This window comes from Pyricularia grisea, chromosome VII (genome assembly GCF_004355905.1).
Source record: "Pyricularia grisea strain NI907 chromosome VII, whole genome shotgun sequence".
Taxonomy (NCBI): domain Eukaryota; kingdom Fungi; phylum Ascomycota; class Sordariomycetes; order Magnaporthales; family Pyriculariaceae; genus Pyricularia; species Pyricularia grisea.
Window position 1 is genome coordinate 138,918 of NC_044975.1, and position 13,098 is coordinate 152,015.

Genomic DNA, 13,098 nt, shown 5'->3' on the forward strand with positions numbered 1-13,098 from the left:
CAATACCCTTGGAAGCTTCTATTTATGTTTTGACCGGTCATGTGAGTCTCGCCTGACCCTCACCCCCGGGTATGCTAAACTAGGTAGAGTTCATTGACAAGCAATTGGCAGCAAGCATGTATCCAATGTAAGCATACAGCCCAAACACATGCTTACCTAGTTAAGGAATCTTCCACGAACTTTTCGGGTACGATACCCAGCGGTTTTCCTCTCGAGCGGCCGCTCCTACACAAATTGTGCCTGGGCTTTGGGTTTTAAGCATTTGGATGGTATCTTGGTACTGTTTCAACTACAATGTGGCATTTCAAAGAGCTGTTGTTTTTAGCTCGAAACTGTTGCATGCATCTGGAACAAACTTTGAAGCTTCTATTAAGGCCTCCGCAGCTAACTATTTTGACATCATGATCTGCAGCAATGCAACAGAATCACCCAACCTCGAGTCAGCTGGTGACTTTGTTCGCAGCGCCATATCTACGGCACAAGAATATTATATAAGTTGGGTTTCCACATCGGATAGCCTCCATTCTGGACTCCGAATGATAACAACAAATAAATCAGGAATATTCTTATCCGTTCACAACATACAATTTGTATTGAGTACAAATTTTACAATTCATCGAAGATACCAACAAAGAAGGACAAAAAGGACACCGACAAAAAATGAAGTTCACCCAGTTTGCCACCTTATTGGCCACTTTGGTCCTCGCAGTCAATTCCCTCCCTACGTCTCAAGATGAAGACCACATCGGATTAACGGCTCGAGCAGACAGCGGTAGCGGCACGACGCTCGCAAAGAAGGAGTCCGCGAAGGGTCCTGTATGCGGCAATGTAACCTGCAACGTGGGAGATACTTGCGTTGGCGATGGTAGAGGCAATCTCTCTTGCGCCAAGGTTACCGTCAACGAAGGCTGAACGACTTGTGCTCGGGGAGGGGGTTTATAATTCAGTAACCTTGATCAAAGGTCATTGATCTCAAAAGAGAGAGGCCGAGAATAAAAAAAAGAATGAGGAAAGGGCAGAGGTTTGGTTTTTGCAACGGCTGTGGCATGTTTGAGAAGATCAGAGGGACTGGGAAGTTTTATTTTGGTCTCCTTAAATCACCATTGAGAGGTGAAACAAATAGAGTCGTTCCACGTGGAGGAACTTGTCTAGCGGCGGGCGCAAGCTTTATATGTATTTCCTTTGCCGGCCATCCCAGCACTTGCTGGCTCGTTGCGTTATTGGAATATCATCAGACATGGCACTGTTGCAAATGAAGAGCAATCGGCTTACAGACATGGACATGCCAGAGGCGCGACATCTCTGCCTCTACAATGTTATCGATATGGCCTATTTTCGCTGCTCCAAGCTATCGAGATCAAAAGCTAAGCATTGATCGCCCTGGTTTCCAGAGGGTTTGACCTTGACTTGTGTACTCTGGCAAACCAGACCCGTGGCAATGGTTGTTTTGACAAAGAGCCTGCAAGCTCATCCACAGGCAGTGCTTAGTGCATCTTGAAATTGTCGGTGGGCGAACTTGGGAAAAATTGACAGTTCATGTCGGGCATTGAGGAATTTGGATGCCAATTAATTTTTGGCACATGCCTACCAGTTCCCAGTGATGTGCAAGACCGGGACAGCTACCGGGGAATCGGGCGACACTTTGGTTTATTTTTGGCACCGTTTAACTCCTGAGCAGTGGGGTCTGGATCCTCGGACCTTAATGCTTCTGGAAAGTCTGCAGCTTTGGAAGAGCCTAGTGTACGTCGAGTGCAGCAACCAATCAGGACTGCGACCAACCTCCACGACCTCCTTTTTCCTCCTACGGGGCGGCAACTCGCCTGCGAGGGTGTCATTAGAGATGAGACGCGTTAGTGAGTGTACGGTCCACATGGACGCGGTACGCGATGGGGGAACGAAGAGGGGCAGACACAACCGAAAGTGATGTCAATGCCAAATCTGTGATGCTCGCGGTTAACCGGCTGCCTGGTACCTTGGAGCAAGTCAAGTACTTTTATTTTTCTGTAGTCTTTTACTCGACTTTTTTCAAGGAGCTAGTAGCTAGCTACCTTACCTATTGTGTCTAAACCCCTTTTATGGGCCACTTTAAGCCTGCAAAAGGAGAAGCCCAGTCAAACGGCCACATGCAAAGCATTTGCATTGCATCGTTGTCAATCTGCCTGATGATTGAATCTCGACCAAGGAAATGAGTTGGTTGGTTTTTACATGGCCGCCCACTGAGACACACTTGGACGACATGTTCACGTCGGTTTCCGCAATTGGAGCCCAGGTCCGTACATTCCACTCTGTTGCCAAAGTTTAATCTGTCAAACTTTTACCTTTCCCCCACAACATATGACTTTCTTTTGACAGCGCAGCCTTTCTACCGCCCGCTCAGTTCGGGTTTTGCCGACTACAACTGTCTCTCGATCGCCCACCTGCATACCACGTAGTAAAGAACCCCGCCTACTGCAGGTCATGCTCTCTGCAAGCTGCGGGACGACCTATCGATTGCCAGGGGTGTAAACGTAGTGATGTATGGGTATGGGCGTAGTTCCTAGGCCACCTGCCGCTCGGTCGTATCTCTTTTTTCGGGACGATTCAAGTGGCCCATCAAAATGCTCCATCGCCGTGCATCGTTGCATAAGGCAGAGGACTGCGATAATTTGCCGTGATTGGCGAAGAGTAGCAACGTCTCCTTGGGGAAATGCCCCTTGGCCCGGGAATCCAGCAGTTAAACCCCCTGGTTCCGCGGAAGGGAGGTCTCCGGCTGTGCTTCTGTCGATTGCAACGTGGACCACTGGCTAGCCCGACTTGCCCGTCGTTACTTTGCAGCTTGCCAATGAAGCCGCGTTTGAGTTTGGTTCACTGGCGCTTAACAGCCGGTAGGGCGTGTCTCTTAATTTAGATGAACACTGACCACCAGTTTTGCATATCAGGAGGTGCGAATGGTTCTTTAGTCGACCAAGACATTGGTTTGGTCAAACATCATGGCTTCACATGGATCAAAGTGGGACTTTTCATCTCATTTGGTAGGTACCTACCTATATAATAGAGCATATTTCTTGAATTATATGAGAAGCGGGGATGATAGGTGCGCATTTGCCTGAATACCGAACAATACGCCAATCACTACAATCCCAACTCAAAGCTATGGTCATTGTTCTGTGAGGATCAAGGTTTTGTCACTCAGGAGAAACTGGGGAAGTGGCACTGATCTCGGAAACTGGACAGGTTGGTAAAGGAAACGTTGCTTTGCTGACCATGTCCCACAGACACCACAAAAAATATTCCTTGGGTCGGAGGCAGTAAAACTATGGCAACAACAAAAAGTTCCGAGGTTCATTCTTGAGCTTCGCAAGCGCATGATGTGGCGGGTTTAAGCGACCCCTCCATTCGTATTCCAAGTTATGGTAGAGGGAACCCCATTCAATATTGCGACTCTATGTACGAAGGAAGCAACTGGGGCCGAAGCGATGCTTTGTTGCATTTCGATAACATTTCAATAAAATACATGGATGCTACACATGAGTTACATCGAAGGCTGCAAACGAAATTGTTAAAGTTGCAGTTGCCACAAAAGGAACACGCGTCGCTGTCGTTGCTGGGATATAGCCTGTACCATGAGGGGGAGCATCTACAGGGGGCTTTGACCACGAGGTTGCAGCCGAATTTGACCCGGTGATTGCAACCCTATCGAGCCCCAGAACTGGGCGATAAAGCTTAAACTCGTCGGAGTACCCGATGAAGCAAGCATACAATCGAGGCAATACGTAAAATGGTATAAGATCATGGACTTGCCAAGCCGGGCGCGAGATGGGTGTTTTTGTTTGGATCAGGCCGCCGTCCATCTTTTGGTATCCCCCCCTCATTTCAGTCCTTACTGTCAATCCATAGGCCCCTGGGTTACTGTAAGCTCCAGATTCGCTTCTGTAGCTCACTACCCACATCACTGCCCATCATGAGGTTCTCAACCCTGGTCAACGCGCTTAGTGCGCTTACTACCCTGCCGGTGTTTTCAGCCGCTCTCACCGTTGGTGATGTCATGAGCCAGTCGTTGGTCCATTTCGGTGAGCGTGAGCTCGAGGCCCGAGACACTGTAGGCGATATCCTCAAGGACATTGAGAATGGGGCGTCATGTGGCGCATGCAACGCCCTGCTCCTCGTCCTTCAGGCCCTTGCTCACACGGGCAACGACAACTTCACCAAGGTCATCACGGCTGTCTGCAAGGCTCTGAAGGTCCAGGACGATGATGTTTGTGCGGGAGCCATTGGTCTCGAGGGACCCATCCTGGCACATGACCTTCGCACCATGAGCGTCGGTACCAAAACCTCGGACCTCTTCTGCCTGACCGTCTTTGGCCTCTGCCAGTGGCCCGACGTCGACACCAAGAACGCACCAGCACTTTCAGCCAAGCCCGCCGGCGCCACCCGCCCCGCCACCAGCGGCCGTGCTCCGCTCAAGGTTGTGCACATCAGCGACATCCACATCGACCTGAGCTACGAGCAGGGAGCCAGCTGGAACTGCACCAAGAACATTTGCTGCCGTCCCTACACCGCTGCCGACGAGCCCGGCCAGAACGACACCCCTGCCGGCAAGTTTGGTGACGTGCACTGCGACACCCCCGTCAGCTTGGAGGAGAGCATGTACACCGCCATCGAGACCCTCGTGCCCGACCGCAACTTTACCATCTTCACGGGTGATGCGGTCGAGGGCGCTGTGTGGCTCGTCACCGAGTCCGAAGTCACCAACGACCTGAACGACGCCTTTGGTCGCATGCGCAGCCTAGGGTCGGTCTATCCCGTCACCGGCAACCACGACGTCGCCCCCGTCAACTCGTTCCCACCAGCCGCGGTCGACACCACCATATCCTCGCAGTGGGTCTATGACACCATGAGCTCGGACTGGCAACCGTGGATCGGATCAGATGCTGCGGCCAAGGTCTCGACCAACTACGGCAGCTACTCCGTCTTGGACAAGGCGTCGGGTCTGCGCATCATCAGCATCAACACAAACTTTTGGTACAAGCAAAACTTTTGGATGTATGAGAAGAAATGGGAGAGCGACCCAAGCGGCATGTTCGCTTGGCTTGTCAGTGAGTTGAGCAAGGCCGAGGCTGCCAAAGAGAGAGTTTGGATTCTTGGACACATGCCTATGGGCTCTGGGGATACCTTCCACGACGCCTCCTACTACTTTGGTAAGTTTTTTTTTCTTTTTTTTTTCTTTTTATTCGCTGGTCTGCTTTACCCAAAAGGAATATTGAATGACAACTAACAACCCAAATCCAGACCAAATCATCCAGCGATACGACGCCACCATCGCAGCCACCTTCTACGGCCACACCCACAAGGACCAGTTCGAGATCGCCTACAGCGACTACAACTCTCAGTCCGCCTCTACTGCAACCATGGTCTCATACGTCGCCCCGGCCCTGACCCCTACATCCGGCAACCCCACCTTCCGCGTCTACGACGTCGACCCCGTCACCTTTGCCGTGCTCGACTACACCGTCTACTACACCGACATCAACGCCGCGACCTACCAGACGAACCCCGTCTGGCAGAAGCTCTACTCGGTCAAGGAGGCATACGGCCCCTTGGTCGGCGTGACCGACTCCAAGGCCGAGCTGACGCCCGGCTTCTGGCACGACCTCACCACCGTCTTCGAGAGCAACGACACCGTCTTCCAGACCTACCGGGCCCGCAAGACCCGCGGCTACGACACGTCATACTGCGACGCCGACTGCAAGGCCGCCGAGATCTGCCAGATGCGCGCGGCCGACGCCCGGTACAACTGCATCACCATCAAGCCCGGCGTCAACTTCAAGAGGGACAATAGCAGCATTTCCGACGGCGGCGCCGACGGCCACGGCCACGTCGGCGAGTGCGACGGCAGCCAGGCCGCGCCCATCCTCAGCTCAATCTCTACGTCCACCGATGGCCTAGAGACTCTCAAGAGCACGTTGGTGGACGTTTTGGGTACTGCGTTCCTGGATCAGCAGGTCGCTGATTATAATGCGTCGACTATTGCGAATTGAAGCTTGTATTATAAGTAATTAGTTTAATAAAATACCCTGTATATTGTTTCGATAAGCACATGTGCCACAATCCATCCGACTTGGTAGCATTCTCTAGCGGCTAACTGCCAATTCCGACTGGCGACGTCTTGGTTTATGCGCAATTTCTTTCTTGCAGCTTGGCGGGAACATTAGCCATTCTGTGATGGGCTAAATTAGAGCACAATATTCAAAGAGTGAGCCGAACACCAAGGGGACCAAAGGGGCCCAGGCCTAGTAAATCTGCAAAGCCAATGGGGGAGCTTATCTGAGGCTAGGTATCTCAATGGCGGTGCCACATGTTTTTTTTTCGCGGTCTCCAGAACGCTGTCGTTGGCTGCTGTTTTGGGACCTTTCTTGCAGCTTGATTTTAATATCCGCAGCTAGTACATAGATGCTCAAGTACTAATTAAAACAATTAAAAAACAGCGAAAGAGCTCAAAGTAACACTAAACTTATAAACGATGCGAACCGGTTTATTTATATCTTGTATATTCATCTGTTTAGTTTCCACTGATTTCTATTCACCACATCCAGGTATACATTCTTGCATTCTTGTAAACGTTTCCCATGGCATCCCAGGCTGGAGACACCAGTAGTGGTCCCACTGTTCAACTTCTCGTTCGGCAAAATCAAAGATAAAAGAAATACTAAGCTAAGGCAACAGCGACGTTTGAAAATATACTTAGGCAGCCATCTGGACGTCCCCGGAATGATCATACCCAGTCTGGTAAACTATGAATGACTTCCGACTTGCACCGGCCCTTCCTGCTCGTCAAAGGGTGTAAGTTTGTCGTTACTAGGGAGCACCGCGTGTCTTTCCCACCTGGCAAGTTTATCAACTCGCACTGCGGCTCCGTATTGATTCCAAGGCGTAACTGGCTACTTTTTAAGTGCCTCGTCCAACTCCGCCCTTGATCTACCGTTCCTCTGTTGCCCTTGCCGTGTTCCTTGCTTCTGCCCATCATCTTACCACTCACCCCCTAGTGCCCTACCTTTCTGGCTATCCTGTTCAGCCGCTCTTCCTCAGACATAGGCCGAGCGCGATTGGTTGGGGCTCGGGGATTAGAACTTCTACCCTTTCCCTCGGTACCCACATAACCATGCTCTTTTTGTTGATGATCTTCCAATAGCTCATCGCTCCGATGCGCGCTTTTACAGGTCGGGCACAGGGTATAACCTCGGGTATGATCCTCCTCAGACGACAGGACACGACGTCCATCTGGGGCCTCAACCTGAAGTCCGGTAGTCCCGGTCTCAGAACCGCTTGGGAGGGGGGCGGCAGTAACTCCCATGGCAACCAGGGCCAAGAGGTGAAGAAGCTGTGAAGACCGCATTTTGAAAAGAAAAAAAAGAATATGTCCCGGGGAGAAGTAGAATGAAGGTATTGAGGGCAAGAATTATAGAAGAGTGTATTGGGGAAAACAGTAATGAAAGAAAAGAGAAGAAATGGAAGATGTAAATGGAAAAGTAGGAAAGGTTGAGTAGCCTGAGGAGGAAAGAATTTTTTTCATGATGGTGGATGGGAAGCCGTCCATTTTGTACTTGAAAGTCCAACCAGAAAAAAACCAAAATAATCATTTCAAGCTTGTTATTCGGAGCAATTTGCCTATAATCCCTGTGTTGGTAAATTTGGCCGTATTATTATCGTAGCTGTTATTTTTAGGTTTTGTTGCATTAATTCGAATTAATCATACACATGCATTCCTTAATTATACCTCCTTTTTGGGAAATAGGTACAACTTCCAGGTTATAACCCGGGACATCATCTTCTCCCATGACAGATACGTTCTTTGACAATGAATCTTTTCATACAAACTAATGGTATGAGCGCTCGGCCCTACTCCTAGATATGTAGCCTCGTAGAATGCACACATAACTAGAGACTTGTGAGACAATGAGAGTGACGCCCGGAGTCGTCAGATCTGGCCTGTACTGTCAAAATCTGAAAGAATAATGAGTTGTAGCTCTGGTGGATTTGTGTGCACTGGCCCGAGATTGCGTTGCCAGGATTGGTAACCTCGGAGACAGCTATGTTACGACCAGACAGTTGGGCCGGAACCAGGAAGGCCAGGTGGGGTTACACCCCTCCTAACGACAACAGATTAAAAAAACAGCGACCGGCAGGAAATAGGATTACATAAGGACTTAATCACGTAACATCACGTAACCACCAAGGTATAATCTGGGGTAATCTGTAAAATTTCGATTAAAAATTACAAATTAAATAAATTAAGGGAAATTACGTTTAGAATATTAATTATATAAAACACGTTTATTACTATGTAAATAAAATTTAGTTTGAAATTGTTTAGTAGCAATTAATTTATATCCAATTTACTATTTACCCAGAAATCGATTATAATTTTACCCCAGTTATTAAAAATTCCAATTGCCCAATTTAAACGTTTAATTGTTTTAACCCATTATATTTTACTATAAAAACAGGTTACCCAATACCTTAATTGTAACATTTTAATTATTTTTATTTAATATTTTATTTTAAAGTATACCGAATAGTACCGCCGAAATAATATTTTCCAATAAAATTACCCTTTAAACCCCCTTTATTACCAACGTTTCGGCCAGCGTTAACGTTTTACGTTAAATGGTCGCGACGTTCCAAACCGAAAATCGACAATTTTAAAAACGAATAACCGAATAAATTAACCGAATTAATAAAAATAATATTAAATATCCTTTACTTACCCCTTTTAATAATACCCCAGGTATTTTTTAAAAATTCCTTATTGGAACCCGGATTTATTTCCATTTTAACGAAGATAATTTCGATAGCAATATAAATAAGGTTGCCTACGTAGCTTCGTTTTTAAAAGGCGACGCGTTCGCCTGGTTCGAACCTATTTTGCGAAATTATTTGGATTATAATAAAGAAAAAAACCGTAAAGCTGAGATTAACCGCATTTTCGACGATTACGAAAATTTCGAAAAATGCCTTAAAGGAATATTCGGTAATTTAAACGAAGAACGTACGGTTAAACGTAAATTGGTGCGTTTTATCCAAATTAAATCGGCATTAAAATATACTAATAAATTTCGACAAATTACCGCTAAATTATTATGGGGCCCCGAAGCCCTAATGGTACGTTTTTATATAGGATTTAAAGAAAAAATTAAAAACGAATTTGTTAAAAAAAACGACCCGATATTTTAACCGAATATGTAAAATTAGCAATTAAAATTAATAACCGATTTTACGAAAAAAAGTTGGAACGGCGCGAAGGCCGTAACGTATAGGGATTAATTTTGCGATAAATTAATACCGGACGTAAATATTAATACCCCAAACCGCCTCGCCAGTATAATACCGTATACGGGACGTATAACGGATTTATGGATTTTAACGCGATATAATATAAAAAATTTCGTAAAAATTCCAAAAATGGCAAATATTTTAAATGTAATAAAATAGGATATATCGCAAAAAATTGTTTTGGAAATTAAAATAATACCCCCGGTTTTATTATCGATTTTAGGGGTAAATTCGAAAAATTACGAAGGTTTAACGCTATTAATTACCAATAAATATAGCCTGACTAATATAATTTAATAAATTGGACTATTTATTACGACGATAATTGTATAATTTATAATAATTCCAAAATAGACGTAGGATAATATTTTTAAAAGTTACGAAATATTCGAATATTAGTAGTAGGAAACCGAATATTTATAGGAATAAGGTTATTAATTAATTTATATCGATAAAATGCCATTTTACCCAAATTTACCGATTCGAACCTTTCGGAAAACTTAAATACGGAATTATTGGAATAAACCTACCGTATTAGGATAACCAATTAACCTTTAATCGAAAAGTTTTTTAATAACGTTTTAGGCGAAGAATTAAACGACGAAAAAAAAATAATTCCAAGCCGTTATAATACGGAAAAAATTAACGATTTTTATAAATATAGTAAAAAATAAATCGATTTATACCGAAATAACCAATTAATTTAGTTTTTAGGATATAATTTAATATAATAAAAATAAAATTTTTTAGGAAATCCGGACCCCACGTTTGGAAACTACCCGATATTCGATATTAGATATCCAAAATACCTTTAAACTTTTTGGGCCAAATATTTCCGAGACAATTGTAAAATCCATATAAGTAAAAAAATTTACCACAATTTTTTCCTTCGACGACGATTAATTACCGGAATTAACGAAATTTATACGATTTAGGAATTACCTAATTGGGAAATTAAAATTAGGTTTCGAAACGAGCCAATAATAATTTTTACGTTAAATAACGAATACTTTATGGTATATTATAACCAAATAAGTCCCCCATAGTACGAATGTATACGTAATATATATAAAATCCATATATTAATTAAAGTATAGGATTAGTACGTACGAAAATAACGATACCAAATACCCGTTCCTATAACTAAAATTGTATAGGATCCGAAAATAAAAAATAAATAAACGCCTACGAACGCGCGTAAAACGCTTATACTAGGGAAATATTCTTTCGACGGAATAATAATAAAAAGTAGTTTTATACCCAAAAATAAAAAAAATAAGGATTTACGACGCGAATTTAATAAATTAAAAAATTAAAGCAGTTAAACGGTATAGGGTACCGGAAGGCGAAAATAATAAAAACGGAATAAAAAACCCTAAACGTTACGCGAAATACGATAGTAAAATACGAATATATATTTTTCGATATACGATTTGGTGGAAAACCTATACGAATATTTTTCGATAGTGGAATATAAGGTAATTATATATTACCAAAGGTCGTGGCGGAATAACGGATATTTTGGTAATAAAAGAAAAAATTATACCAATTGTAAACCGTGGAAGGAAAAACAGTTTTATACGGGAACGATATTATCGAAATAAAGACCGTATACCTTTAAATGGAAAATTATGGACGAAAAAAACGAATTATTTTAAATATTACGGAAATAAAGGATAAAAATATAATTTTAAAAATTCCCTGGTTTAGGAAAAATAATTTTAGGATAGATTGGATAACCGGCCAAATTTAATAGGAAAAATACCTAGTTATTAAACAATTTCCAATTTGGAAAAGTTTATATAGGAAACGTAAGGTACGGAAAAACCAAATAAAATAAATGGCGTACTTATAAGGAAAACGACCAACCCCGAAATTAATATCGGAAAAAAGGCGATTATTTATAGACTAAAACCGATCCAATTATATAATATTAATTACGGACGAACCAGTTAAAAACGGCAAAATCCCAGAAGAATATTAAATGTATACCCGATTATTTAGCCCAAAATTCGAAATAAAATTACCCGAATATAATTTATTCGATTACGAGATATTATTAAAAGAAAAAACCCAACCAAAATTTTATAAAATATATGGTTTAAACCCGATATAAATGGAGGCATTAGACGAATATTTCGAAAAAATTTTTAAAAAAGGATATATTAGATTATTAACGTTATTAATAGGATACCCAATCCTTTTCGTACCAAAAAAAAACGGAAAATTACGATTATACGTAAATTATAAATAATTAAACGATATTATTATAAAAAATTATTACCCATTCCCGCTAATCGGAGAATTTCGAAATATGTTTTATTAAACGAAATGGTTTACGATATTAAATTTTAAAAAAATATATAATTTAATCCGTATAAAAGAAGGCGAAAAATGGAAAACCGCGTTTCGTACCAGGCGAAAATATTACGAATATTTGGTAATATTTTTCGGATTTATTAACGCCCTAATAACCTTTTAGATTATAATTAACCATATTTTCCGGGAATGTTTAAATATTTTCGTCGTTGTTTATTTGGACGATATTTTCGTTTTTTCCAAAACGTTGGAAAAATATAAATAATATATTTATACGGTTTTACAAAAGCTATAAAACGCCAAATTTTTAATTAAACCCGACAAATATATTTTTTATAGCAAATAAATTAATTTTTTAGGATATATTATTGTTTTTGGAAAAATTAGGATGGAAAAATCGAAAATTTAAATAGTAAAGGAATGGTTTTAACCGTAAAACGTAAAGGACGTTCGAATTTTTTTCGGATTTGTAAACTTTTATAGGAAATTTATTAAAAAATACGGCGCGATCGTTACCCCATTAACCAATATAACCAAAAAAGATTTAAAATTCCAGTGGACGGAATAAATATAATAGGCTTTCGAACAATTACGAAACGTAATGGTACGAAAACCGATTTTTAAAATACCAAATCCAACGAAATTTTTCGAAATCGAAACCGACGTATCCGATTACGCAATTGGAGGATAATTTAACCAACGAAATAAAAAAGGAAGATTATACTTTTGCGCCTTTTTTTTTTAAAAGTTATACGGGTTAAAATTTAATTACCAAATTTACGATAAAAAACTTATAATTATTATTCGAACATTCGAAAAATGGAAATTATAATTATCCGGAATTAAATACGAAATATTAATTTATACGGATTATAAAAACCTAACCCATTTTACCATTAGTAAAATATTAAATAAACGACAAATCCAATGGTTAGAATTTTTATTAAAATTCCATTTTAGGATCGTATACCGGAAAGGAATAAAAAACGGTAGGGCCGATATTTTTAGCCGGAGGCCAAACCACGAAAATATAATACCAGAGGAAATACGCGTTATTTTTACGATAAACGAAAACGGAAATTTTTTACTAACATACCGAAATCTTATAACGATAAATACAACGATTATACCCGAAGAAATACGGAAGATTTACGAAAATAAAGTATACGGATACCAAAGAATTTCTAAAATATGGAAACGGTTAAAATAGCATTACAATTTTAAAGGAATACGATAAGAAATACGAAAAGTTATTAAGGATTGCGAATTTTGCGCCAAAAGTAAATTAGCAAAATATAAACTTTATAGGTTATTACAACTATTGTTAGCCCCTGATAAAACCTGGTAAATTATTATAATAGATTTTATCGTTAAATTACCATTTTCGGAAAAACTATTTATTAAGACCAAATACGATAGTATATTGGTTATAGTGGATAAATTTATTAAATATGCCTATTTTTTACCCTA

At 41.7% G+C, this 13,098-nt stretch overlaps 4 protein-coding genes across 4 annotated transcripts; 3 read left to right on the forward strand and 1 right to left on the reverse strand.

Annotated features, from left to right (window-relative positions):
- Positions 1-660: 660 nt before the first annotated feature.
- Positions 661-912, forward strand: PgNI_10102 (uncharacterized protein; the record flags this gene model as incomplete). Its single annotated transcript, XM_031130078.1, has 1 exon — positions 661-912. The coding sequence occupies one exon, from the start codon at positions 661-663 to the stop codon at positions 910-912; it is 252 nt and encodes an 83-aa protein (XP_030979541.1).
- Positions 913-3,801: 2,889 nt separating this feature from the next.
- Positions 3,802-6,017, forward strand: PgNI_10103 (uncharacterized protein; the record flags this gene model as incomplete). Its single annotated transcript, XM_031130079.1, has 2 exons — positions 3,802-5,177; positions 5,269-6,017. Exons 1-2 carry the CDS (start codon positions 3,941-3,943, stop codon positions 6,015-6,017), a joined length of 1,986 nt encoding a protein of 661 aa, XP_030979540.1. The 5' UTR covers positions 3,802-3,940.
- A 759-nt stretch (positions 6,018-6,776) lies between these two features.
- PgNI_10104 (uncharacterized protein) lies at positions 6,777-7,363 on the forward strand (the record flags this gene model as incomplete). The annotated part of the gene is made up of 2 exons (XM_031130080.1): positions 6,777-6,819; positions 7,197-7,363. 2 exons carry the CDS (start codon positions 6,777-6,779, stop codon positions 7,361-7,363), a joined length of 210 nt encoding a protein of 69 aa, XP_030979970.1.
- On the reverse strand, positions 7,019-7,372 carry PgNI_10105 (uncharacterized protein; the record flags this gene model as incomplete). Its single annotated transcript, XM_031130081.1, has 1 exon — positions 7,019-7,372. One exon carries the CDS (start codon positions 7,370-7,372, stop codon positions 7,019-7,021), a length of 354 nt encoding a protein of 117 aa, XP_030979969.1.
- Between the last annotated feature and the right edge of the window lie 5,726 nt (positions 7,373-13,098).